This window comes from Narcine bancroftii, chromosome 9 (genome assembly GCF_036971445.1).
Source record: "Narcine bancroftii isolate sNarBan1 chromosome 9, sNarBan1.hap1, whole genome shotgun sequence".
Lineage (NCBI taxonomy): Eukaryota > Metazoa > Chordata > Chondrichthyes > Torpediniformes > Narcinidae > Narcine > Narcine bancroftii.
In genome coordinates, this window is record NC_091477.1 from 9,840,623 (window position 1) to 9,868,081 (window position 27,459).

The 27,459-nt window shown below is 42.9% G+C and overlaps 1 protein-coding gene across 2 annotated transcripts; it reads left to right on the forward strand.

The window, feature by feature from the left end:
• Positions 1 to 27,352, forward strand: LOC138743173 (uncharacterized). Of its 2 annotated transcripts, XM_069898087.1 has the most exons (9): positions 1 to 117; positions 1,838 to 1,937; positions 4,155 to 4,496; positions 11,037 to 11,306; positions 20,146 to 20,302; positions 21,464 to 21,555; positions 22,284 to 22,577; positions 22,655 to 22,915; positions 26,923 to 27,352. In XM_069898087.1, the coding sequence occupies exons 2-9, from the start codon at positions 1,850 to 1,852 to the stop codon at positions 27,285 to 27,287; spliced, it is 1,869 nt and encodes a 622-aa protein (XP_069754188.1). In that variant the 5' UTR covers positions 1 to 117; positions 1,838 to 1,849; the 3' UTR covers positions 27,288 to 27,352. The 2 variants fall into 2 exon arrangements, with proteins under 2 accessions (XP_069754188.1, XP_069754189.1); XM_069898088.1 differs by lacking the exons at positions 20,146 to 20,302; positions 21,464 to 21,555.
• The last annotated feature ends 107 nt before the right edge of the window (positions 27,353 to 27,459 follow it).

Sequence of the window (27,459 nt, forward strand, 5' to 3'; positions counted from 1 at the left end):
CTGAGACTGAGACGGCAGTGCGTTGCTGTGCTCTGATATTTGCTGCTCAGACCCTGGACTCCTTGACCAGACCCTTCCCACAAGGCCTGGACACCTTGACCAGACCCTTCCCATAAGGTAGGCAACCTCATTGCTGTCTCATTGAAGGGAAAGGAATAGGGATAAATGGGATCTTGGAAGTAAGCTCAATGTAAAACATGGGGTATATTTGTGATCATTCAATTTTCAGGTCTGAAATATAAAACTACAGATGGGGAAGCATCCATGAAGTCAACGTTTTGTATTGGGACCCTTGATCAAGTCTAAAGCAAGAAAAGGAGATATTTATATTTAGAGGGGGGGGGGGGAGGAAGATCTATGGAGGGGCCAGGAGATGACAGGACAGAAGAAGGTGGGGAGATGGAGAGGCAGGCAATTACTGGAAAAGAGGAATGGGAGAGAGAGAGAGAGAGAGAGAGAGAGAGAGAGATGAGAATGGGAGTGGGTAAAGAAGGGAATTGGATAGAGTTGGGTTTCCCTAAAATGGAAAATTCAACATTCATACTGTTTTAAATTTTTTATTTTCTATATTCAACACGGTATCAGGCCATTTCAGCCCACGAGCCCGTACTGCTCAATTATACCCAATTAACCTACAACCCCCATTACATTTTTGAACAGTGGGAGGAAACAGAAACAGACTGTGGAGAACATACAAACCTTACAGACAGCACATAATTCGAGCCCCGATCACTGGCACTGTAACAATGTTGCACTAACCATGCCACACAAGGCTGCCCAAGGAATTTGATAATTTGATACGGGTTTCTTTTCTCAAGTTGGCCTCTGGCAATGGATGAGTGCTGAGGACAGGTATGTCTGTGTGGGAATGGTGAAAGGAATTAAAATGGCAACCAGGAGTTTGAGCTTGGATCTCCACACAGAGCGCAGGGGCTAAATGGTCTAATCCAAGTACATCCCCATGGGCTTGAAAAGACAGAACCACTGCCATTACAACAGTGCAAATATTCCAGTGGGAACCCACTAAAGAAGACCTGTCCTCAAGTAATTGCGTGGCACCGATTCTAACATGTTCCAGAGCCAAGGTTGTCAGGGATGACGCTCAATCAAACTCTTGTCATCCACACATTTTCTCCAGTCGTCAAATAAGTTCAGTCCCTGCTCCATCCACAAGCCTTGTGATGTTCAGTAAATAACTCAAGAGGCTAAGAATGAGTCATTGATTTACAGGCTTTTATTCACAGTGGACAGGGACCTCTTCCTGCGCTGTGACCCAGGCTTTTATGGGGAAGGGTAAAGGTCAAAAGAGGGATGGGCCACGGGTACAGTCACAGAATGGGGCAGAATGGGGTATTCAGGAATACAGGGAGAACATACAAACTCTACATTCGAAGCCTGGTCCCAGTCGCTAGCACTATAACAGCCTTGCACTAACCACTACAGTAACCATGCCGTCCTGATGGAGGAACTCAGCCGGTCTCACAGTGTCTGTAGGAGGTAAAGGTATATTACCAACATTTCAGGCCTGAGCCCTTCCTCAAGGTGTGAGTGAAAAAAGGACATGCATCTGCATTAAAGCTGGGGGAAGAATGGGAGACTGAGACCAACAGAGCTTGATAACAGCAGAAGGTGCAGATGAAGTGAAGGGAGAGAGACTCTCACAGAACTCCCTTCAAGGAGAGGAGGAGAAGTTCTTTAGGGTAGACATCCCTCAAACAGAGTTTGCAGTGGAATGAAACATGAAAGTCTGCAGATGCTATGATTTTGAACACTGATGGGGCCACTCGTGCTGGTGGTGAACTGTGATGGTTTTCTTGTCATCAATATTTTCTTCCAGAAAATCCACAAAATGAGGACCAGGTTTCTCTACAGAAGGTTAACTGCTAGTATGATGCTCAGTTTCTTTGTTTTTCTGCATCAGCCTGTGTCTGCACTGGGTAAGTGCTTCCCTTCACCAATCACAGTTACATTGCTTTACCTTTAGCTTGGACCCTGTAAACCCACTGTGATAGATTAGGTTGTGCTTGTATTGTATATAGATATGTTTTTTGGAGATAAACTGGGGCAGGTTTTTTAGTGTAGGTCACATACAAACACTTCAAAACAGATCTCATTTAAAATACTGGAGCTCTGCTCAAGCCAGACAGGTTGGCTCTGTGTGCCTTTGCAAAAACTTTGAAGAGTGCCCAAGAGGCATCACTAATGGACTATTGTTTTGAAAAGCAACAGATGAAAGAACTCGAAGGAATCGTTTGGAGCCACAAGCAGTCTGGGAGTGCAGCTTGCTGTTCTATGAGGGTCATGTGGTTTTGCAAACAGAGAGACAGAGATCAGTTTTGCAATGCTACAGTCAGCAGCAACAGCTGGGACTGGAACAGGACAAGCTGGAATGCTTGTGGAAAATCCCCATTTGGAAGATGGGTTGTGAGGGCTTAGTTCAGCCTGGTCAAAGCCATTGTTGTCCATACAAGAGGAGAGGACTGGCTGCCTAATGTTTCACTTGAAATAAGAGAAACAAAAAGGAACTCTGTGGAGACCTGAAAGAAAAAAGTTATCTGGAAAATCATGATGGGGCAAATTTCTTCGGCCTCACTGATGTGGCTGATTAAAAGGGATCAGTTTGTGTCCAGGAACAACAAATCTCTCTCTGAAAACTGACAATACCATTTACCTTTCAAGCACCAAAGCCTGGTGAACTTCATAAATGTCAAATTCTGTGCACAGTATAAGAATTGCCTGCAACCAGTGAACTTTGAGGAGTGAGAAGTGAGATTGGACTCTGAATCAAAGAACTTTTCTAAACTTATGCACACATTCCATACACATGTGCTTATAATTAGAAGGGGGCTAAGTTAGGTTAGTTAAGTTAATAGTGATAAGTTAAAGTGTGATCCTGTTTTTATGTTTAAAGATAATTACAAGCAACTTTTGTTTAAGTAACCATTTGTCTTGGTGAATATCTATTGCTGATTGGTTTTGGAGTCCTCTAGACTCGTAACACCAGCATATTGTCAATCACACTTTCCACTTCAAGCCCTTTAAAGCAATGGTTCTCAACCTTTTTCTTTCCACTCACATACCACCTTAACCAATCCCTTACTAATCACAGAACACCTATGGCATAGGGATTACTTAAAGTGGTGAGTGAAAAGAAGGTTGAGAACCACTGCTTTAATGCGTTGATGTCTCTCAAAGGCATGTCTTGGCTCCACTAGGGTCCCGCAACTGCCTCCACTCTACTCAGTGTCAGAAATGACATTTTGTGACCCTGGTGCAGAGGTGTAAAACTCCCCCCCCCCCCCCCCCACTTCATCCCACTTCCTCACACTTCCACCATCCCATTCATCCTGTCTACAGCCTTCAACACAATTGCCTGCACTGACCTCCTCTCACACTTCCCCAACCATGACACCAGCCAGATGGGATTGCCCAACCAGAGAATCATCTTCAAAGTCTTCACTCAATGTTACTCATCCCCATCCTTGGTGACCACAACCAAGAATTCATTGTTGATTTCACAAGTTTACCATGAACACCAGGTCCTCCTGTCCACCACCTCCGACTGCCTGTGGGATGTTGAGCATAAATTTCCCCCATCCAAATACTGTGAACCCCTAGGCTTTTTTCTTCAGTCCCACCATGGCCACTGATTCCATTCTTCACCCCTCCAACTATCTGATGCCAAAGAGACCAGTAGATCCACAGTTTTGCATTCATTGGGAGATGGCTAACCGAACCAATTCTTCTGGCTGAATTCAAACTGCCTGCTGAGTGATTAAGCAGGAGAAGCAGGAACAGGTTTATTCTTTAATCTGAGCCAGATCCTTCCATATAAGGGCTAGGCAGTGTGGTCTGTACAGGATCAACCTGCTCTCCGCCCTTCTCAGAAAACCCCATCACATGGAGCAAATGGCTGAAAAAATTCTCCTCTTGGAAGAAAGTCTCCAATCTCATTCTTTCTCCCATTCGCTCCATGTGATGAAAGAGTATCCCTGGATTGGGTCAGTTCATTTCCGACAGCCTTCCTCGTGAAAGGTTCTAATGAAGATCACAACTACCTGGAAACAAATAAACTTCAAAATTAATGACTACAAACACAGAATGAAGGAACATATTTTCAATATTAATTCCTACATTGTTCTTCTTTCCAACAGAAAACATAAACCTGGTTTTTTTTGTGGATAATAAAGATAATATTGAGTTAAAAGCACCAGCCTATAATGGGGTTGGCCGTCTGGTCTGGGAATGGAAACCACACTCAAGGAAGGAAATCCAGAAACTCTGGACATTCCATTGGATTAAAAGATATGGCAGGTGGAGAAAAGAGAGGAATTACTGGGAAAACCAAGCCTTGTACCAGAACATAATTAACAATCGGGGCACCTTCAATCTGAAAGTTATCAAGCCTGCATTTAAATTTGCGGGGCTGTTCACTTTGACCCAAACAGAGCCGAAGAATCAAATCCTGAAACAATATGAACTATTTGGGATCAGAGGTAAGTGGAACAGCCTTGGATTATAATGGAGTGAAATATTGAATTCTGCTGATATAAATGTTGGAGTAAATCAGACGATCTCAGAGTTTTGGTCCTGAGCCCTTCTTCAAGTCCTTCTATCTTGAATGTATGGACTTGAAGAAGGGCTCAGGACCAAAACATCAGTAATGTATCATTACCTTTTATGTGAGATTGGATAAGTTCCTTCAACATTTACTCTATGTGTTTTAATTGGTTTATATTTGGTTTCCTCTGTAAATAATTTCAAGTCTATTGATGAAAGATTGTGGGAAATGTGAGATTTCTGTCAAGAATGAATCTCCCATTGCACCAAGGGAAATATATGGTAATTGCTTCGGAAATAATCAACAAGAGTAGAAATAGTTTGATCACTTCACCAAGCACAGGAGCCAAGGAATCTATTTTGCAGAGAATATTGTGTACCTGCTTGCTGACGCACCATGAGATGTCATGGAACCAGTAGTTCACCCATGATACACCTCAGGAGAGGTGTTGGGGGATGGGGGTGGGGAAGGGAAAGATTGGCCAGTGATGATGCCTGCTGCTCTGTGTTACTGAGTGAACCATGTCCTTGTCTTACTGACTCGTAATCTCAGAGGAAATCCCTCATCTGTGAAATTTGGACCGCTGGAGGGACAATCGGAAGAAACTTAGCAAGAAAAAGAGATACCGTACATTTAATCAATTCAGAATCAGAATTAGGTTTATTGTCATGAACGTGTCACAAAATTCATCATTTTGCGACAGCAGTATTATGCATTACAAGTTAAAAACGGCAATAAATTTTGGTTCTGTAAATGCAAAATTTAAAATTAAATAGTGCAAAGTGAGGTGTTGTCTATCGGTTCATTGTCCATTCAGAAATCTGATGGTGGAGGGGAAGAAACTGTTTTTGTAACGTTGGGTGTGTGTCTTCAGACTCCTGTACCTCCTTCCTTTTTTTTAATTTTTAAAAATTTTTCACACTGTGAACCATATCAATCAAAATACAACATACAACATGTATGCAAACATTTCCCTCTTAAATATACACAGTGGCATTTTCTCCCTTTTTACCCCCCTACCTTCCCTCCCTCCTTCCCACCCCCCTCCAAACCCATTAAACGTTCAGCATATACAATACAATAAAGCCAGTAAACAATGTCATCACACAATGAAAATAAACAAGAAAATTGTGTCATCTACTTTTACACACTGGATCAGGGCATTTTGCTCCCCCGGGATAAATATTGTAAGCACAGCTGGATATCTTAACATAAATTTATAGCCTTTTATCCATAGGATCGATTTTGCTGTGTTAAACTCCTTCCTCTTCTTTAGGAGTTCAAAACTTATGTCTGGGTAAAAAAATATTTTTTGACCCTTGTATTCCAATGGTTTTTTGTCTTCTCTAATTTCATTCCTTGCCCTCTCCAGTATATTTTTTCTTGTCGTGTATCTCAGAAATTTTACTAAAATGGATCTTGATTTTTGTTGTAACTGTGGTTTCAGGGCTAGTGTCCTGTGTGCCCTTTCTATTTCCATTCCTTCCTGTATTTCTGGCATTCCCAGGACCTTTGGGATCCATTCTTTTATAAATTCTTTCATATTTGTGCCTTCTTTATCTTCCTTTAGGCCCACTATCTTTATGTTGTTTCACCTACTATAGTTTTCCATTATATCAATCTTCTGAGCTAACAACTCTTGTGACCCTTTACCTTTTTTGTCACTGTCTTCCAATTTTTTTCTTAAGTCATTCACTTGCATTTTTACAGCCATTTCTTGTTCTTCCACATTTTCTAATCTTTTCCCTATTTCTGTCATGACCAACTCTATTCTACTCACATTTTCTTCTGTACTTTTCATTTTTCTTTTCATTTCACTAAATTCTAGTGTCAACCATTCTTTTAATGCTTTCATTTGTTCTTGAATTTTTTTAGATCTATATACTGTCCATCTATTTTACCTTCTATTCCTCTGTGCAGAGCTTGGTCTTCTTCTTCCTCTTCTTCTGTGTCTGCACCTGTGTTTGTGTCTTCTACTTCTCTTCCTTGTATCTGTGTCTCTTCTGACTTTCTTGTTGAGCTGCTTGCCTCACTTTGCTGGGCGTCTTCTTGCATGGCTTCTTGCTGTTGGTCCTCTTCTTCTGGGCTAGTCATCTGTTGGGCCTTCTGTTGCTGTTCTTCTTTCCTATCACTCTCTTTCCTCTCGCTTTCCTCTTCTTCCAGCTGAGAGTCCTGATGTTGGACATCTCTCAGCTGGTCGTGCTGTGTTAGTTCACTCCTCAGCTGGGTCCCCCTCCCGTCAGTGTTTTCCTTTTCCTTAGTGTACACATTGCGCATGCGCGACTCCTCACATGCGCGTTTCTGTTTGGCTCAGAGAGCCATTTTTGCAGTCCAGCGGTTGGGAGGTCGCGACTCTGCAGGGTCATCACCAACCTTGGGGTGCGGGCTCTTTTCTCCACGACGGCTCCCTGTTTCTTCATGCAGGTAAGGCCTTCTCCTTTCTCTTCCAACGTCTTTTCTTCTTTTTTTTTTCCCCTTTGTTTTTACTTTTTCATTCTTGGGTGCCATTTTCTTTCTTTTCTCCACAACTTTATCTTTTATTTATTGTGTTTTGTGTTTCTTGAACTTTGTATTTTCTTCACTTTATTTCTTCTTTTCTGGAGAGGGCTGGTATTCTCCTACCGGCCACTACTTCATCACATGACTCAGCCCCTGTACCTCCTTCCTGATGGTAGCAGTGAGAAAAGGCCATGGCCTGGGTGATGATAGAGGCCTCTTTCTTGAGCCACTGTCTCTTAAAGAACTCCTTAAAGGAGTGAAGCCCATAATGGTGCTGGCCAAGTTTACAACCCTCTGCAGCCTTTTCCTGTCCTGTGCAGAGTGATGCAACCAGTCACAATGAATAAAATATATTTGGCTAACATTTAACCAAGTCACTAACATTTACAAAAGCCCTCCTTACCCCTCTTTCCCTCTCCATCACCTCTCAGCTCCTTTATCTTCTTCCCCCTCCCACCTGTATCCCCCTCCCACCTGTATCCACCTCCCACCTGTGCACCTGCCCTTCCCCTTCCCCTTTCCCACTCCATTTTCCTATTTGGGCTGGTGTCTGACTTTTTGGCACTCCAGCAGAAGGGCTCTGCCCTGGAACATCGACTGCCTTTTGTTTCGTATGGATGCTGCATGACCTGCTGAGTTTCACCATTACTTTTATTTACTGCACTGGATCCTAGCATCTGCAGATTTCTTCAGAGTGTACCAATGGGTTCTGAAATGCCTTTGTTACAAGATCAAACCAGTAACCACAAAGAAGACATATCACACAGGAGTAAAGATGAACAATTACTTTATTAACAAAAAATTCATCTTCAAATTTTAATTCAAAATCTCCCCCCCCCCCCCCCCACTTTTATAACAATGCCCACTGGTTACCTTGCAAATTTCTATAACAGTGTAAGACTAATAAATTCCCCAGCCTAATATAATTAAAGTCTAAGCTACACTTCCAACCAGCCCACAGAAAAACTTAGACATAAAACACACAAGACTCACAAAACTTCGATCCCAACTGAAGCAAAGATCATAAACAAAATTCAGTTTGTTTGGTAAACTGAGGCCAAAAGATCTTTGAGAGAGAGAGTGAGTGAGCACAAAATTTGAAGTTGTCTTGTGTTGCTTACAGAGAGAGGAACCACTGGCTTGGTCCGGATCCTTCTGGCTGCCTTTGGAATGTTCATCCTTTTTGATATCCCAACATTCTAAACTGTCCTCCAGACCATGACTCAGGCTCTGGGCCTTCTACCACTCCACAGCACAACCCAGTAGTGGTTTATCGTCCAAGTCCAGAAGTTTTTAGATCATTTTCTGCACATGCTCAATCTGTCTCCCACTCTCTCAGCAGTCCACCTTCACCTTGGCTCTCTAAGGCAAACCGTTACTTTTTAACATAAAACCACACAACACATAGGCCAATACACAACACAGAACTCTGTAAAACCTTCCAATGCGAAGTGCAACCTTCACTGTGCTTTCCATGGACCATAGATAAAATTGCACCAGAGTGAGTTCACCACAAGAGAAATTCAATGAATTGGTTTGATAATTGGTTTGGTATTCTGCACCTATGGGAATTAGTAGTGTTACGAGCCCAGAAGGACCCAAAACCCAGCAGCAATAGATATTCATCAAGACAAATGGTTACTTAATCAAAAGTTGCTTTTAATTATCTTTAAACATGAAAACAGGATTAAACTTTAACTTATCACTATTAACTTAACTATCCTAATTTAAGCCCCTTCTAATTCTAAGCACACGTGTATGGAATGTGTGTGTAAGTTCTGAAAAGTTCTTTGAATCACAGTCCAATCTCACTTCTCATTCCTCCAAGTTCATTGGTTGCAGGCAACTCTTATACTGTGCACATAATTTGACATTTATGAAGTTCATCAGGTTTGGTTCTTGAAAGGGAAATGGTTACCACTCAGGAAGATTCTTGTCAGTTTTCAGAGAGAGATTTGTTGTTCCTGGACACAAACCGATCTCTTTTAATCAGCCACTTCAGTGTCTTGCTGAAGAAACTTGGCTCATCAGGGTTTTCCAGATAACTTTTTTCTTTCAGGTCACCACAGAGTTCCTTTTTGTTTCTCTTATTTCAAGTGAAACATTAGGCAGCCAGTCCTCTCCTCTTCTATGGACCACAAGAGCTTTGAGCAGGCTGAACTCAGCACTCACAACCCATCTTCAAAATGGGGATTTTCCACAAGCTTGCCAACTTGTCCGGTTCCAGTCCCAGCTGTTGCTGCTGAACTGAACTCTCTCTCTCTCTCTCTCTCTCAGAGAAAAGCCTGATTTTTTAATCTCTCTGTTTGCAAAACCACATGACCCTCCGAGAAAAGCAACCTCCACTCAAACAGACGGCGGCTCCGAACCTAATACTCAGAGTTCTTTAATCTGTTGCTTTTCAAAACAACAACCCATTAGTGAAGTTCCTTGGGCAGTCCCCAAACCTTTTGTAATGCCCCCACCCCCCCCCCCCCCCCCAGGAGCTGGCCTGTCTGGCTTGAGCAGAGCTCCAGTATTTTACATGTGAACTGTTTTGAAGTGTTTGTATGTGACCTACACTAAACAAACTGCCACACTTTATCTCCAAAAATCATATTTATATACAACATAAAACTCAATATGTTCTGTCACAGTAGATGCCAGATAAATGTATTTTCTGATTGCTTGAGGTTTATTCTTACAATGCCTAATATACCTGCATAAAAAATGATCATTTTAAAAGACAAAAATACTACACTATACTTACACTGAACAAACTTCAGCTTGAATATATACCGAATATACTCAAGTAATCATCAAATGTTTTGGACCAATTTTTGGGCCAAAAAAGGAGGATCGACGTTTACATGGGTCAAACTTTTGACCTCATAAGTACCTACATTATTCAAGACATAAAGAGCTTGAATGGCCAGTACCTGGTGGTAAATCTGCAGCCAGGGTCGGGAGCTCAGATGGGTGGACGTCTGGGGTGAAGGTCCACTGTCTTGAATGGGCGGGCTGTTGGGGCCAAAAATCTGGGGTCAATTTTTACAATGGTCATGCTAAAACACCTGATTTTTGGGCCAAAAATCGGGGTGTGAGGTCAACTATTACACAACATCAATGATTACATGAGTATGTACATTAAACCTTAAAGCATTTTATTTTATTTTTGGTCACATTCTTTGAAAACATTTAACCGATGCTGCATCTGCAGGTTCCTCCCCCTCCACAGAGCTGCCCAAAAGACTAACAATAACTCGAGCAAACAGTGAGTTGGTTGAGGAATTCAATGTGGTCAGATGGTATTTTGTGTAAATCCCAGCTCATTGTTTGCTCAAGATTCCTGCACCTGCATTTATTATTTCTCTTTTTGATTAATTCTTGCCGTGTTTCAGCATAGACCGAGAGTTAGTGCAGACATTCAGCAAACCAACCTCTTCTGAAGGGTAGTTCCTTGTGGAGGATTAAGGATCAATGCCCAGCTCGCAAGTGTTTTGGGATCCCACTGATATAATAACTTCTGTGACTGTCCTGATGCTTGATGCAGATTTTGTACACTAGCTCCCTCCCAGTACATGTGATGGATGGTCTGTCTGAACTGTGCTGATTTATCCAGGACAGAGGGGGGACATCACCTTATCACTGTCAGATAGTACAGGCGCTACCTCTGGTAAGATTCCATCTCCTGCCCACTGTGGTATTAATGGCCACAAACGGCATCCAGACCCTGTGACCCTGCGCTGAGCCCCAACACTTCAACTGGGGAAAAGGTCATTGATGCTATTATGCCTAGCTGACTCTGGTGGAACAGGATTGGGCATTTTTGGGCCCACAATGTTATTCCATGGACACAGATTTACATGTGTGAGTGAGACCCTTGTCTCATTCACTCAGCAGGTATAAGTGCTGACAACAGGGACATCCTAAGGTCTGTTTAAAACCATTCGTTGGACTGTACACACCACTACTCACTCTGGTTTGTTCTTCATAGTTGAGGCAAGTTCAAAGAGGCCTATGGCGGGCACTGACATTATACTCAGCTGCTCCATCTCCAGACTCCCAGATACAGTCAGTCTTCACTGGAAACAAAAGGGCTCATCCCAGCTAAACAGGAGGAACGTTGAACAGATCTGCCTGAATAATACAGCCTATCTGATGGTCCGACATGTTGCAGAGGAGGATAAGAATTTGTTTGAGTGTGAAGTTCAGGAAAATGGAAGCAGACTTTACACTGAAGGAGTTAATCTTCTTCTGGACAATGGTAAGTGTTAACATCTCACATCAGATATTAAAGAGATAATTGGTAACATTCAATCTGCACCATTTAAGGATTGTACAAACTGCTCTCTTGTATAAATTACAGAAATATTTTAGGAGATGCTTCCAGAATGTCTTCCAGATAGCTTTCTAAAAATCTACCACAATGAAATGCTTTATTGATTTAACTTGCCATCAGTTCTCTAGTATCTTGCATTGAGATCTTGATCACCATTACATGAAAAATGCAGTCATCGTGGCAACCATTATCTCTTCCTGCTCACACTCTGCTCTCAGGTCCCACACGTTAACACTTAACAAGAAACCGTCTTCTCTCAACTCAGTGGTTCTTCAAGTCCAGCTGCTATCTGAAGTAATTCTGGGAATCCGTGTTCAGGCTTCTGATCAGCATTCGCTAACAAGGGAAGGTGGAAAGACAAGGAATTAAGGGACGGTTGGAATTGGATGCATTGAGAGGAAGGCAGCATGTGGTAGATTGGGGTCTGGGAGTGAGGTTCTGGAGGAAGACGTGGGAAAATCTAGGACAGAAAGAGGAAAACGGAATGTGCTCAGATACAGTTTCTGAGAAATGTCAAACACAGAAGCCAAAAATGTTGATTCAAACCAATACAGCAGCAAGCCCACTCTGCGAATGATCCTAAAGAAACTTCCTGCCCCTCACCTTAAATGCATGCCCTCTAATCTGCTACATTAGATTCTGACAGTCCACCCTATCAGTGCCCCGTGTTATTTTATAGACCTCTACTGGGTCTTTCCTCAGCTTCCCATATTCCAGAGAAAACTACCCAAGTTTCTCTCTCCATAACTTGTGTTCTCTGAACCTGGCAACATATTGGAAAACCTCCTGTACCCTTTCCAAAGCCTCCACATTCCTTCCTGTAAGGAGGTGATCAAAATTGCACCCAGTATTTCAAGTGCGGCCAAACCAAAGTGTTATTTGACTACAACATAACCTCTTTTATTTTTGTACTCAATGCCCACGAAATGAAGGCAAGCACACCATATATCTTCTTTACCACCCTGTCCACTTGAGTGGTCACTTTCGATGAGCTATGGACCTGGACCACCAGATCCCTCTGCACATCAACATACTTTTAAAAATCCTACCATTAACCATGTATATACCCTTTATATTTGACCTCCCAAAGTGCAACACCTGACACGTGTCCAGATTAAACTCCATCTGCCATTTCTCTGTGCACATTTATAATTAATCTATATCCTGTTGCATTCTTGATTATCATCTACATTTTCCACAGTTCAACAAATCTTTGTATCATCTACAAATTTACTAATCCACCCAGTTACTTTTTCATCCAAGTCATTTATATATGTTATAAGCAACAAAGGTCTCAACACCTATCCCTGCGGAACACCGCTGGTCACGGAACTCAATCTAGAATAATACTCTTCCACCTCTATCTGACTTCTATGGGCCATCTAATTCCAAATCAAATGATCAATTCACCCTTCATCCCATATTCTGGATCAGCCAGCCACATTCCCATTCAGGACACTAAGTCACATGTCACATGTGGGCTTGTCTAATACCATCTGTTCCCAATTAACTCCCCTTAGCTCAGTGGGTCTCAACTTTTTGTTTTCCCCACTCATAAAGCACTTTATGTAATCCCTTACTAACACAAAGCACCTATCACTGAAACTCCAATCACCTAGATAGGCTCACTTTCTAAAACATGGTCAAACGTGGCCCCTTTCCTAATTCCATTATCTACATCAGCGGTTCTCACCCTTTTTTCCCGTTTTCATGCTACCTTAATTCCTTAGTAACTGCAGAGCTCCTGTGGCATAAGATTTCATAAATGCTCTGAGGTCAGAAAGGGATTACTTAAGATGGTATGTGAGTGGGGGGAAAAAAAGGTTGAGAACCACTGATTGATATGCTGCTTCTGGATGCGCTTGACAAATTCTGCTCCATCTACACTTCTGGCATGAAGGGACATCCCAGTTAAAGTTATGGAAATGAAAGGCTCCCACGACAAAGACTCTGTTGCTACTTCCCATAATCCATTGCCATGGGATGAGTACAGCTGGTGGCATGGTTAGCACAATGCTATTACTGCGCTAGTGGCCCGGGCTGGAATCCTGCACTGTTGTTGTCCCCTAATCTGGGTGGGTTTCCTCGGGATGTTCTGATTTCCTCCCATGTTCCAAAGATGTATAGGATTAGTAGGTTCATTAGTCACATGGGTGTGTTGGGCAGCACAGGCTCGTGGGTCGGAAAGACTGTGCTGTATCTCTGAATTAAATTAATATCTGTTCCTCCACTTCCCAGTGGCTATTGGGTGCCCTGTAGTCCACAACTCCTTGGCTTTGGCTATTCATGCCCTCATCCATGGCTTGTAAAGTTGGAGTGTCTCTGTTGAGTATAGTAATCTTCTAGTTCTAGGTGAGGGAGAGGGTCAGCAGACACTCATTAATCCCACCTGAGGAGTCACTGAGATGTCAGATCATTTCATTCTTCATGCCAAATCCTACCTCATGAAGATGTCAGATCATTTCATTCTTCATGCCAAATCCTACCTCATGAAGATGTCAGATCATTTCATTCTTCATGCCAAATCCTACCTCATGAAGATGTCAGATCATTTCATTCTTCATGCCAAATCCTACCTCATGAAGATGTCAGATCATTTCATTCTTCATGCCAAATCCTACCTCATGAAGATGTCAGATCATTTCATTCTTCATGCCAAATCCTAGAAGATGTCATTCCTCTTTTGATTTGCCATTCTAAAGGAATGTGTTTACACTGCCTTGTTCTTGTCATCACCTCTCTCTCTCTCTCTCTCTTTCTCTCTTGTATGTTGTACTCCAGCTACCAGTTAGGCTGGAATGGAGTGAGGTCTTGCTTTGTGCTCTGTAATGGATAAATATTGGGAGGATTTTGGTAAGATTAATGGGTTACATACATACACACATTTTAAAGCAAATCTTATTTGAAAGACTGACATATTCAATAACATTTGCAGGGTATATGGAGAATGCTATGCACATTTCACAAGTAGGTGCTAATTGAAATGATGTCATGAAATGAATGAACTGGAGACACTCTGGCTGTTGAAAGCTCTTTTCAAGGGTTTTGACAGAGTGCACAGAAAGGTCACCCCTGGGTTTTGTTTACTTAAGACAACAGCTTGACCAAGAAACTAACTCCTATTGTTTGCTAGAGAAGGTGGGGGTTTTGCAAGTGAGAGAGTCACATGGGCTTGCTGGCAGTCTCAGTTGGAGAGAGAGAGAAGAGAGAGAGAGACAAGTTAACAAGCTCTCTCTCATCTAGTGTGTGGGTGACACTGAAAAGCAGCTGAACAGGGCAAGCCAGGAAGCTTGTTGAAACTGATGAAAAGTTCCAGAATGGTGGATGGCTGGAAGTGCTATCTGTCTGATGTTTCTCTTGGAATAAGCGGATCAAAAGGAACTCTGTGGTGGCCTGAAAGAAAGAGGTTACCATCTGGAAAACTCTGATGGGGCAAGTTTCATCAGCGAGACATTGAGGTGACTAATGGTGGTATCTCAGTTGTGGAAATCCTGGAACAACAAATCTCTCTCTGCAAACCCTACAAGAACCTTCCTGAGTGGTAAACATTTATCTTTCATGCACCAAAACGTGGTGAACTTTATACATGTTAAATTCTGTGCACAGTATAAGAATGGCCTGCAACCAGTGAACTTGGAAAAATGAGAAGTGAGATTGAACTGTGAACCAAATAACTTAAATTTACACACACATTACATACACATGCACTTAGAATTAAAAGGAGGTTAATTTGGGTTAGTTAAGTATAGAGATGTTAAAGTTTGATTCTGTTTTCATGTTTAAAGTTGATTAAAATAAACTTTATTTTAAAAACCACTTGTCTTGGTGAATGTCTATTGCTGCTGGGTTTTGGGATCCTTTGGGCTTCTGAGAGATGAGTAAACTTGACATGAAAATATGAAAGATGGAGAAACTAGTCCAGTATGAACAGGCTAAGCATGGAAATTAGGATGCAGGAAGCAGAGTCAGCCTATGTAAGATACGAACCTTCTAGTCCTTTCGACAGGATCAGTGAGCCCACCGTATGAATAAGATAAGGAGAGGCAAGGAATGATAGAATGTAGGAAGTAGAGGTAGTCTGGGTGAGATAAGGGTCTCCTAGCCCTAGACAGAAGTACCAAGTTCTACATAATTAGTAAGCCTTACACAGATTTATCAAGTTATGCATATTAAATTAGTAAACCCTAGACAGGATTAGCGAACTCTGCATATGAAGGGACTGTAGCTCTGAGAGTCGGAAAGGTGTGAATGGGGACAAGGGCAAGGTTGTGAATAAGGACAATGGGGATAATGACATGAGAAGACACCGACAGGATACCCCCTGGTCCTCCAAGTTCACAGAAACTGCACGAAGGCAGGAAGGATTGCCTAATGCCAAACCCATCCAGGAGGCAGAAGAATGTAAGGGGGAGGGTATTCATATACTGAAATTCACTGTATAAAAGTTGGGTGAGCCCCAGTGTATGTGTGTATTCCCAGGGTAAGGGGAAGCACCCAACTTTGAATTGTTGTTATAATAAATGTTCTTTGTTCTCAATTTTTGTCTCGAGCAATTTCTGTTAAGGTACTTCTATTTCTAACAAATGGGGGCTCATCCGGGATCACACTCCCTCCACTGACAGAGTGCCCGACGACGGGGGTAGGTGCACCCCAGCTGATTCAGCTGGACTCACGGACGACGGGTGGCTGGTCAGTGGAAGAAGCGAGTGATATCCGAGAAGAGGCATTGAGAACAAACGACGGGAGAACGTCAAGGAAGCACGATAAGAGTAGCTACTGGATCTGGTAAGAGACATTTTTATACCTGTCAGTATGGGAGGTATGGGCAGTAAGAAAGAGAATCCTAGTGAAGGATTGGATGATCAGATAACCAGAGTCCATTAGGAGTAATGTTATCTGACTGGGGTTCGGGGAGAACCCGGGGAAAAGAGAAACTTATCATGATTAAGTACTGTTGTCTGGAATGGGTTAAAAGCCCTATTAAAGGGAGTTCGGTATATTGGCCGAGGCTCGGATCCGAGGATGACTTGATGTGTCAGGAACTGAACATCTGGCTGTATAAGAATCAAAGGGATAACATTGAAAGCAGGGAATAGGCCGCCTGCTGGCTCAGAGGATCGGTTGACGAACTGGTCCTGAAAGAAAAGAGAAGTGAGGACAAGAGAGATGAGGAACCTCTTGTACCTGGAACACAAGGATGGGATGTGTTACATTCCCTTCCTCAAGAGAATAGGGGTGGTATGATGACCCATTTGCAAAGTATTAGATTGCCTCCACGGTCGACGAGAGACAGAGGCAATGGTAGTTTTGAGCAGAGTGAGAACCTCCAGGAAGAAAGGGCAGGACAATGTGAGTCAGTTTCTGAAGAGCAGGATTTCAGAAATAATAAGCTAGAAGTTAGCTGGATGAGACCCCTACGGGAGGTTCCCGTGAGAGGGTGCCTCGGTTTTGTAAATGTGCCCTTGACCAGTACGAAGGTGCATAATTTTAAGAGGGAAATTATTTTCCTGATAGAGGATCCCCAGGGAGGCGCTGAACAATTGGATCAATTGTTGGGACCGAATATATATACATGGGATGAATTAACGGCTATATTTAGGACTCTGTTTACCCTGGATGAGCGTGGAATGATTTGCCAGGCAGGGATTAGAGTCTGGGATCGGGATCACCAAGGGGGACCAGATGCGGTACCTGGAGAAGCTAAATTCCCCTTGGCTAGACCTAATTGGGATAAAAATACCAATGATGGTCAGGTATTAATGGAAGAGTATAGGGCAAATCTGATTAAAGGAATCAGGGAATCTGTTCCGAAGGGACAGAACTTTAAAAAGGCATTCGAAGTTCCTCAGGGACCCGAGGAGACCCCCTCGGCATTTTTGAATAGATTGCGTACAGCTATACAGCAATATGGGGGTCTGGATATAGAATCCCCAGCAGGGGAACAATTAGTTTTAATGAGTTTCGTTACAAATTCAGCCCCAGACATAAGGAGGAAATTACAGAAAACTGAGAATTGGCATGAGCAGGGAATAACCCAGCTTCTACAAATTGTGCAAAAAGCCTTTGTACAGATATCTGAGGATAAGCAGAAGGGAAAGGCTAAGATTTTAATGCAGGCATTTAAGGGAGCTGTGGAGCGGCAGCAAGGAAAAGGTAGGGACTGTGTGCCAGCTCCTGGACGTTGGAAGAAGTGCCGGGAGTGGGAGAGTAGAGATCAGAGATAATTTCACAAATCACGACTTCTCACTTCAGTCACTGACCAATATTGATTAAAATTCATGCTAAAATTTAAATGTCATAAATGATTGTTTATCAATACTGTAGAATGAGCAAATTTAACTACCAGTTAATTCCAATTTATGAAATAAATTGTATTCAAATGTGATTTTGCACAGGGAGTACCTGAGAGTTGAGTGATGTTATAACATTTGCAGGGAGAAATGTCTGCGCAAATAGGGTGAGTTCTATACGTCTTAATTTTAAGTGTATGTGAGATAAAGAAAGGATCTGATGTGTAAAGTGGCTGGATCAGGCAGTTGAAGGGGGAGTGTGCATGTCCCTTTAAGCACGTTGTGGCACTAATGAATTGTATGCTGTTCACTTGAAACTGAGGCTCCAGGCTCCTCTCTTGCAGTTAGAGGTATGGAGCCCTCTCAATAGATTTAGTACACATTCAGCAGTCAAGGTCTGTGAGCTTAAAGATCACCCACCTCTGGAGAATAAAGAAACCTCTGGGGAATCCAATAAGTTAATGATTGATTTCTCTGGTGCATCTTCCTCTGGAGTGAAACTCATGCCTCAGCACAATTTCTTTGTATTGCCGCTGTAATTTAGTTCTGGAATATGATTGAATTAGTGGCATAGTTCAGAACAATTGGGTGCATAGGCATAACAATATCATTAATAGCTCACAGATCTTGTACCAGATGCTATTCAGTACATCTTGACTTTAGGACTGGAGAAATTGGCATGTTAGAATGAGATTGGCAGGGTACCAATATTTCTTGATTCAATAATGACCCCACAAGCTCCAGGATTCATGTAGTAGAACTCTAAGTGGAATATAATAGAAACTAGACTGTACTTAAATGATTGTGTGTGCAATCCTCATAAGTACATATTTTGAATGTTTTCGGTGCCAGTTTTACAGATTGTTTTAAATAAGGCCAGCTCCTGTGGGCTGTGGCGCAAGGCATTTAATGTTTAAACTACAATAGCGACGTTAAATAATCGTTAAATTCGTTGCCGTCTGCAGTGACAAAGACGTCTTATTCCCACTCGGCTATTTTTAAAATAAATTCATTTCAGAATACAGTTAATATCACTCACCGAATCGTTATGGCTAATGGTGTAATTTTCAAATACAAAGCGATCTTGATGGATAGGGATGATCTGACTCTGACTACAAGTAGAGAACATAATCCAGCAGCCTTTTTAGTCTCTCCAAGCTCTGCCAACACCATCAGTGAGTTAGAGCATATATGTTTGGAGGTGATAGACCTGCAGACTAAGATTAGAGAGGATTTAAGTGATGAGCCTTTACAGGAGAGAGAACGATGGTTTATTGATGGCTCTTCCCGCTGTATTGATGGCACTCGCTATAGCGGGTATAGTGTAGTGGATGGGAAAGAGGGGGTAGTTATTGAAGCCGGTCGCCTTCCCGGTCACTGGTCAGCCCAGTCTTGCGAATTATATGCCCTCTGTCAAGCTCTCCAAGGTCTGGTAAATAAGGTGGGCACAATCTACACAAATTCAAAATACGCTTTTGGGGTAGTGCACACCTTTGGGAAAATCTGGAAGGAGCGGGGAATGATAACGGGAAAAGGACAGAAATTGATGCATGAGAACCTAATTGTCCAATCCTTGGAGGCTCTGACGTTACCTGAAGAAATAGCAGTGGTTCATGTACGGGGCCATCAAACTGGTGACAGCCCTGAAGCACAGGGCAACAGACAGGCAGATGCAGCTGCTAAACAGGCTGCGCTCACTGCGAAAGTGGACGTGCAGCTGTTACTCCCCATCCCACAGGAGCTTAAAAAGACTCCCATCTTTTCACGAGAAGAGGAGGTTTATATGAGGGATCAGGGGATGCGTCAAACTAGTGATGGGTTGTGGTGGACAGCCGAAGGACGCCAAGTGCTGAACAAAGCATTGGCACAGCAAATTTTTGATCAACTCCACCAACAGACACACTGGGGAGCCCAGGCACTTGTCGACACTTTTGTACGCTCCTTTCATTGTTCGGGCGTATACACTGAGGCCAAGCAGAGTACTCAGGGGAGTCCAATTTGTCAGAAAATTAATGAGAAAGTCATGCGCCAGGTAATGCCTAGTGGTCGCGATATCGCTGTACGCCCTTTCCAACGGATACAAGTGGATTTCACAGAGTTACCTAAGATAGGTTTCACAAGTACCTGTTGGTGATGGTAGATCATTTCACGCGATGGTTGAGGCTTTCCCGACCCCGAACGATCGTGCTAGCACCATTATCAGAGTACTGCTGGATTCTGTGATTCCACGGTATGGGATGATCTAGACCATTGACTCGGATCGGGGTACACACTTTACTTCTCGGGTACTCCAGGGGGTTTGTAAAAGACTGGGCATAGACTGGCAGCTCAGAAGGGTTTACTAGCTCAAACTCAACCCCTGGAGTATCCTATTCATTCTATTAAACCTGGTGATTGGGTATTTGTTAAAGCTTGGCAAGATAAACAACTAAAACCTGTCTGGGATGGCCCCTACTGTGTACTTTTGATTACAGACACCGCTGTACGAATGAAAGAAAAGGGTTGGAGCCACATCCAACGAATCAAACGAGCTGCTGAACCGCAGACTACAGATCTTGAAAATCCACCCTCCACCTGGCGTGCAGTCCTTCATCCTGACTTGAAAGTTACACTACGCAGAGAAAAAGTCTTGTAATGTTGTTTTTAATATTTATTGTACTATTTAATTGTTGCCTCCCAAATTCTGGGACATCACTGAAGTTTTCAAAATGTATTAATTCCTCCTGGAATAGGGGCAGCATAGATGGCCAGTATTTTACTTTAGAATGTAGACGGGACATAGATATAGGGTACGATCATAGTAAGGTAGGGGTTAATATACATTTCAAATGTGGACCAGGGGAACAGAACCCCTCTCAATATGATGATTTTAATGGTATTTTGGACTCTGCAGATATTAACAAGATCAGTTTTAAACGTTTAGCACAAAGCAGATGTGGGCACAAAGGCAGACAGGATACTTGTCAGGATTGTACATGTGGCAGAGAGAGAGTTGATACATATGTTAATTTTCGCAGGCAGGCTACAACTCACAGATTAAGTTACAAGAAACACCCCTCCCCAACCTGTGCTATTGTAGACCATCCTTTGGGTTACACAGCCATTTCAATTCTTAAATACCACTACTTTAAGGGGAGTCCCAATGGTAAACGAAATAAACAGCTCCAGAATACTAAAGCTGCTGGGCATTTAAATCATTTGTTCAGACTCCAGGCGGCTTTGGAGATCGTCGCCGAACGGACGGCAATGGCCCTTAATGTAGGGGCTGAAGAAAGACGGCAGCTACTAGCAACGATTCAACAAAACCGCCTGGCTCTCTATTGCTCGTTGGCTGCTGGAGGCAGCATCTGTGCGAGACTCAGTACTGACAATGCTTACAACAGTCAGGCGGTTAAAGACACTGCTTCAGGACTTCGACAAGAATCTGCCCATGCCCATGTTCAGACTTGGCAACCTTGGACTGATGTGGGATGACTAGACTTTTTACTGAGAACTGGAGCCTGATACTCACAGCCCTTATAGCAGCAGGACTCACTATTCTGGTCAGTGTGGTGCTCCCCTACCTAAAGGCTGGTATTCATTTCATGATTTTGCGGACCCCTATTTCTATAACCCAAGGGTTGTGTGTTTCCCAAATGGATGCTTATGACACTGCAATTCGTTTATTGACCGGCTGGGAGAAAGACCAACTTTACCAATAGCACAGTTAATTTGACAGATCACCTGAAGATGAAGTCTATCCCTCCACCCCATACAGACATTACTCAAACAACTGTGAACTTTTTTTTGCAGCATCTGCTCCATCCCTGCCCTCCGCCACAGGGGGATTAACACTGCGCTGGACAAAAAGGACTGCTGCATTGGTGAATGCATCAAACAGGAAGGTCTGAAACCTTAAATTGGCCAACCTGTCTGGTTCGGTCCCCGCGTAGCATTCCGATGTGCTGCTTCTATCCACAACCTGAACCTCCACTGATTCACCCTCCTCGTCCCTCTTGGGAGTCTCTGGGAGGTTTTATTTCAGTCCAAGAAGAATAGCGACCCTGCTGGGATCATCCAAATGGATGTTCTGTGGTCATCGTCTCAGGCGCCTGCCTGCTTTTTGCTCACACCTTGATGAAGGCCTCAGGCCTTCTATTAAACCTGGTGATTGGGTATTTGTTAAAGCTTGGCAAGATAAACAACTAAAACCTGTCTGGGATGGTCCCTACTGTGTACTTTTGATTACAGACACCGCTGTACGACGAAAGAAAAGGGTTGGAGCCACATCCAACGAATCAAACGAGCTGCTGAACCGCAGACTACAGATCTTGAAAATCCACCCTCCTGAGCTGCTGAGTTTCTCCAGCACTTTGGTGTATTAAAGTACAATCACAGCGACTGCAGACTTTCTCGTTTCACTTAAAAAAAACTTGTTGCAGTTATAATTTTATAGTCATAAATCCTTTTTTGCATTTTGGTTTGGAATTCACACAAGACTTCCCTTTCTGAAACATGATCAGATGTAACAAATCGCAAAAACTTTATAAACATGGTTGAGAGCTAATTCTATTTTTTCTCTGTCACTCATTTGCTATAAAATTCTAAGGTGTTCTTCCTCTCTCCAATACAGATGCATATTGGAAGAAGTGGACCCTTTTTCGCTCCAGTACAGATTACGATGAACTCCACCTTAATTTAAAATATGCTTCATGCATCTATTTTTTTCATCTCCTGAAAGGAGCAGCTTCTGCCACAATAAATAACCCAATAATTGTCAACAGCGCTAACTTTGGCAATCGAATGGTGACCTCAGTGAAATACTTCAGACTGAATATTGTCCCTGTTTTGTTTGAAGATGCTGGAGATTACACATGTTATTGCAATCAGGTCCCATATACTAGCATTCATCTAATTACAGTGAAAGGTAAGAGACGAAACACTGCTGTTGCTTTGAGTGGAAAAGTCATTGCTTAAAATCTAATTCCCTGTCTGCTTCCACAGTCACAGCTGAACCACCCGATCCATTGACTGAGGAAGATACTGTTACCCTGACCTGTTCCGTGTCTGAACTCGCTGAGTCAATGAGACTGGTTTGGATCAACAGTATTGCCAAAACTGCCAGAGAAATGAGAGCGACTGCAAAAGAGAAATCAGTGAGGCTGACAATTCACAAATTTGAGAGAGGCAGAGGAGACTGGAGGTGTGGTTTGTTCACTAAAAACGTGCCTCAACTCCTTGTCCCATACTATCTCAAGCCCAGTGGTAAGAGTTTCAGGGTTTGGGCTTCATACATCGAACCATGATTGCATTTTGTTGTTACTTATTATTCTTTATGCCAGCACAGTGACCCCACTTCTACATCCTTAATGGGAACCTCTACTAACAGAGAATGTAGAAACAGCACAGTACAGGCTCTTTGGCCCACAGTGTTGTGTGCTGACCCCATAATCTAACAACTGGCTAGAATTATCCTACCGCATAATCCTACATTGTTCTCAGCTCCATGTACCTATCTAATCATCTCTTAATAGATCCTACTATACCTCCTTCCACCACTGTTACTGGCAGCACATTCAATGCACCCACCACTCTCCGTGTGAAAAACTTACTTCTTGCATCTCCCCTGTACATACCCACAAGCATGTTGAAACTATGACCCCTCGTGTTAGCCATTTCAGCCCTGGGGAAAAACCTCTGGCCGTCCACACGATCAAGGCATCTCATCATCATCTCGGGGCTCCAAACAGTTGCGCCCGCATCTCCTCCCTTGCCACTGTTTGGGGCCCCAAACAGTCATTCCATGTGAAGCAACAGTTCGCTTGTGAATCTGAAGGGGTCATCGACTGCATCCGGTGCTCCCCACTGTGGTCTCTTCTGCACCGGGGAGATTGCGACGCAGACTGGGAGATCGCTTCATTGGGCACATCAGCTCTGGCCACCGGAATGGTGGGGATTTCCCAGTGGCCACCCATTTAAATTCCTTGCCTCATCCCCTTGCCAACATGTCTGCCACACTTGAGGACTCCCACAGATTGGAGGAGCCACGCTTTATATTCCATCTGGGCACCCTCCAATCATTAGCATTAACTTCACAGGTTATCGTTGCCCTCCCCATTTTTCCCTTGTGTCTCTTTTCCACAAGCTCTGTTTCTCTTTCTCTTCCCTTTTACCTCCATCTCCTTTACCCCTTCTCTCCATTCACAGAGCAATCCCCCTCCCCGCCAATCAATTCTCAACTTTCCTCTCTCGTGGGCTTCTCTCCATATCCAGTTAACACCTTTTGTCTGTTGGTCTGTTCTTCTCCCACTCCCCCTTTCTTTTATTTCAGAAACCTGCATACTCATACCTTGAAGAAGGGCTCAGACCAGGAATGTTGATTATATATGTTTACCTCTTATGGATGCTGCGAGAACTGCTGAGTTCCTGCAATATTTCTGTGTTTTTACTGTGTATCATCTGTTACACTGTTGGACAGTGACTGGGAATAAACACAATAGGTTAATTCCATGCCTCCAGGATCAACCTTGAAACTATCACTCCCTCACCCATCTGGTTCCATGTAAGCCAGTGGTTCTTGACCATTTTTTTTCCACTCGCACACCTCCTTAAATAATCCCTTACTAACCACAGAACACCAATGGCTTAGGGATTGCTTAAGGTGGTTTGCGAGTAGGGGAAAGAAGGTTGAGAACTACCGATCTAATCTTTAGCTAGTCCATTAAGTTCACAGTTTTCTGTCAATTCCCCAACCTCCACTAATCTCCTCACCTACCTGTCTCCCCAACTCCCATCTTTTTTTGTTCATTCCTAGACACTCTGGGTGCCCAGCCCTCTTCCCCCTTCCCCCACATTTTATGCTGGGCATCTTGCCTCCTCACCTTAATTGGCATAAAAGCTTCTGACCCAAAACATTGACCGCCTCAATCTCCGTGGACGCTGCGTGACCTGTTGAGTACCTCCAGCTTCTCTTGTTTGGCTCAAGATTTCAACATCTGCAGCTCCACATGTTTCTCAAGCAAACAGGCAGCATGTTTTGGTGATGCACTGGATCTTGCAATGTTTCAATGGAAAAGGAATGAGCATTTTAACATCTTAATACTCTAGCAATCTGCAGGGAAGTACCAGGAGTTTGGACTGGAAGTAAAAGTAGAAAAAGAAATAATTTTCTCCACATGTTGGGAGGTGAATAAACCTATTTCTTGTTTTCTTTCAGGAATGCTGGTCTTTGTGTAAAACATGAAAATCTGCAGACACTGTGGTTGAAATAAAAACACAGTGCTGGAGAAACTCAGCAGATCACAGTATAAGATAAAGGGCTCAAACCCGAAACGTTGGTTATGTATCTTTATTTTGCTATATAAAGGACACTGTTTGACCTGCTAGGTTTCTCCAGCATTGTGTTTTCACTTATACTTGTCTTTGTGCAAGGTTGACGAAAGAGAAATCTCTGCTCTATTGGCAGAATCAAACCAGGTACCTGTGGCAATTCAAACAGGTTGAATGATAGGACAAAGCTGATTCAGGATTCCAAATATATCTTCTCTTCCTCTGTCCCATCTTTGTTTTGCCTCCATAGAAGTCTATCTTCTGTCCATGTATTGGAACACTCAGTCATCCCTCTCCATTTTTCATGTCAAAGGCTTGATTATCATAGGGGCAAAATTAGACCATTTGGGCCTATCAAATCTGTTCTGCAATTCAAATCATTGCTGATGTATCTTTCCTCTCCACCTCATTTTCCTTCCTTCTGTAACTTTTGACACTTTTACTTTTCAAGAACCTTTCAAATTCGAGTTAAATCTACCTGACGACTTGGAATCCACAGCCATCTGTGGCCACAAATTCCACAGATTTATCACTCTCAAGGCTGAAGAAATGTCTGTTCCAAAAGGAGACCCTGTTATTCTGAGACTATATCCTCTGATCCTGGACTCTGTCAATATTTTAAACATCTTTTCTATGTCCACTCTATCCAGCCCTTTAACGATTTAGTTGATTTCAATGAAATCGTCCCTTATCATCCAGTGATTAACTCTCCTCATACATTAACCCTATCATTGCCAGATCATTCTTATAAGTTTTCTCTGGGGCATCTCCAATACCAGCATGTCAATCCTTAGCTATGTGCCAAAATCTACTCACCCATACTCCAAATGTGTTTGATGAGTGGAGACACTAATATTTCTACAGTCCTCCCAACTCTTTATTTATCCAAAATTTATTGACATTATATAACAGAATTTATTGCCATGAACAAGACAAAAAAATTTGTGTTTTTCCGCAGCATCACTGTGCAAACTTTCACATTATGAACCATCTTACAGCAATAATATTTAAAAAATAAATAAAAATAATAGTGCACGAAAAGGCCATGTCTTTGGTTCATTGATTATTTAGGAATCTGATGGCAGCGGGGAAGAAGCTGTCCTTGTGCCGCTGAGTGCTTGTCTTTGGGCTCCTGTACCTTTTTCCCAATAGTAGCAGAGTGGAGAGGGCATGGCCTCGGTGATGGAGGTCCTTAAGGATAGATGCTGCTTTTTTAAGACACTCCCTCATGTAGATGTCCTCGATGGAGTGAAGTCAGGTGCCTGCAATGTTGCAGGCCGAGTTAACAACCCTCTGGAGTTTTTCCGTGTCTTGAGATTTGGTGCCTCCATACCAGGCAGTGATGCAACCTGCCAGTATGCTTTCCACAGTACACCTACAAAGGTTTTCGAGAGTCTTCAGTGACATACCGAATCTCCTCAAACATCTCACAAAGTGTAGCCGCTGGAGGGCCTTATTTGTGATTGCATGAACATGGAGACTCCAGGACAGATCCTAGGAGATTTTGACACCCAGGAATTTGAAGGGTTTGACCTTCTCCACTACTGAGCCCTCGATGAGAATTGGGTTGTGTTCCCCTCCTGAAATCCACAATCATCTCCTTGGTTTTGCTAAGGTTGACCACAAGGTTGTTGTTGTGACATCATATGTGTGTGTGTGTGTATAATATATATATATATATATATATATATATATATAAGCATTCAGGAACTGAGAGAATGTTCGAGAGTTCCCAAAATATTTGAATGCCAGTCTCCATGGGGGAAGGATGCTCTCCTTCCAGATGGACAGGACATCACTCTGGAGATGTGATGTGCGGTGTAAAATTTGGACAGATTCTTGACTAACAACTTATCTGAAAATAAAATTTTCACCAATATGGTCAATGGTGCAGGTTAGATTGAGACATTGTTGCCTGATTTAAACTCTTCTTTTCTTTGCAGGAAGTGAGAATTCTATTTACTTCTTCCATCAGGAAGGGTATTTTGTATTGAATGGGCCAGTCAATCCTGGAATTGGCTCCATTGTCTGGGAATGGAGGCCTCACTCAGCACAACAAACCACAAGGCGATTGGCCACTTTTCACAGAAACAGTCAATGGTGGACCGTTCAATGGAATGATGAGTACCAAAAAACTCAAGGCATTTCCCAGAGGATACGTGTGGACTGGGGAACCCTTAATATGAGAATCAGGAAGCCCACCTTTGAACTTGCGGGTCTGTTCACCTGGAATCAGATACATGCTGGTGGGAAAATCCTGAGGGAGTGGGAAGTGTTTGGGATCAAAGGTGAATTGGATAAGGAGTAGAAATGGTTCAAGATCATTTTCTGTAATGATTTCTATGAATTTCTTTCATTGTCCTGATACCCATGACCCCCATAATCCTTTGCAGGGCCCCCCACCCTCACTGGGACGATTGTGATGTCAGCAAGAGTGAGCCTGCCCCTCTGTGACCTGGCTTGCTTGCAGATCAGTGCAA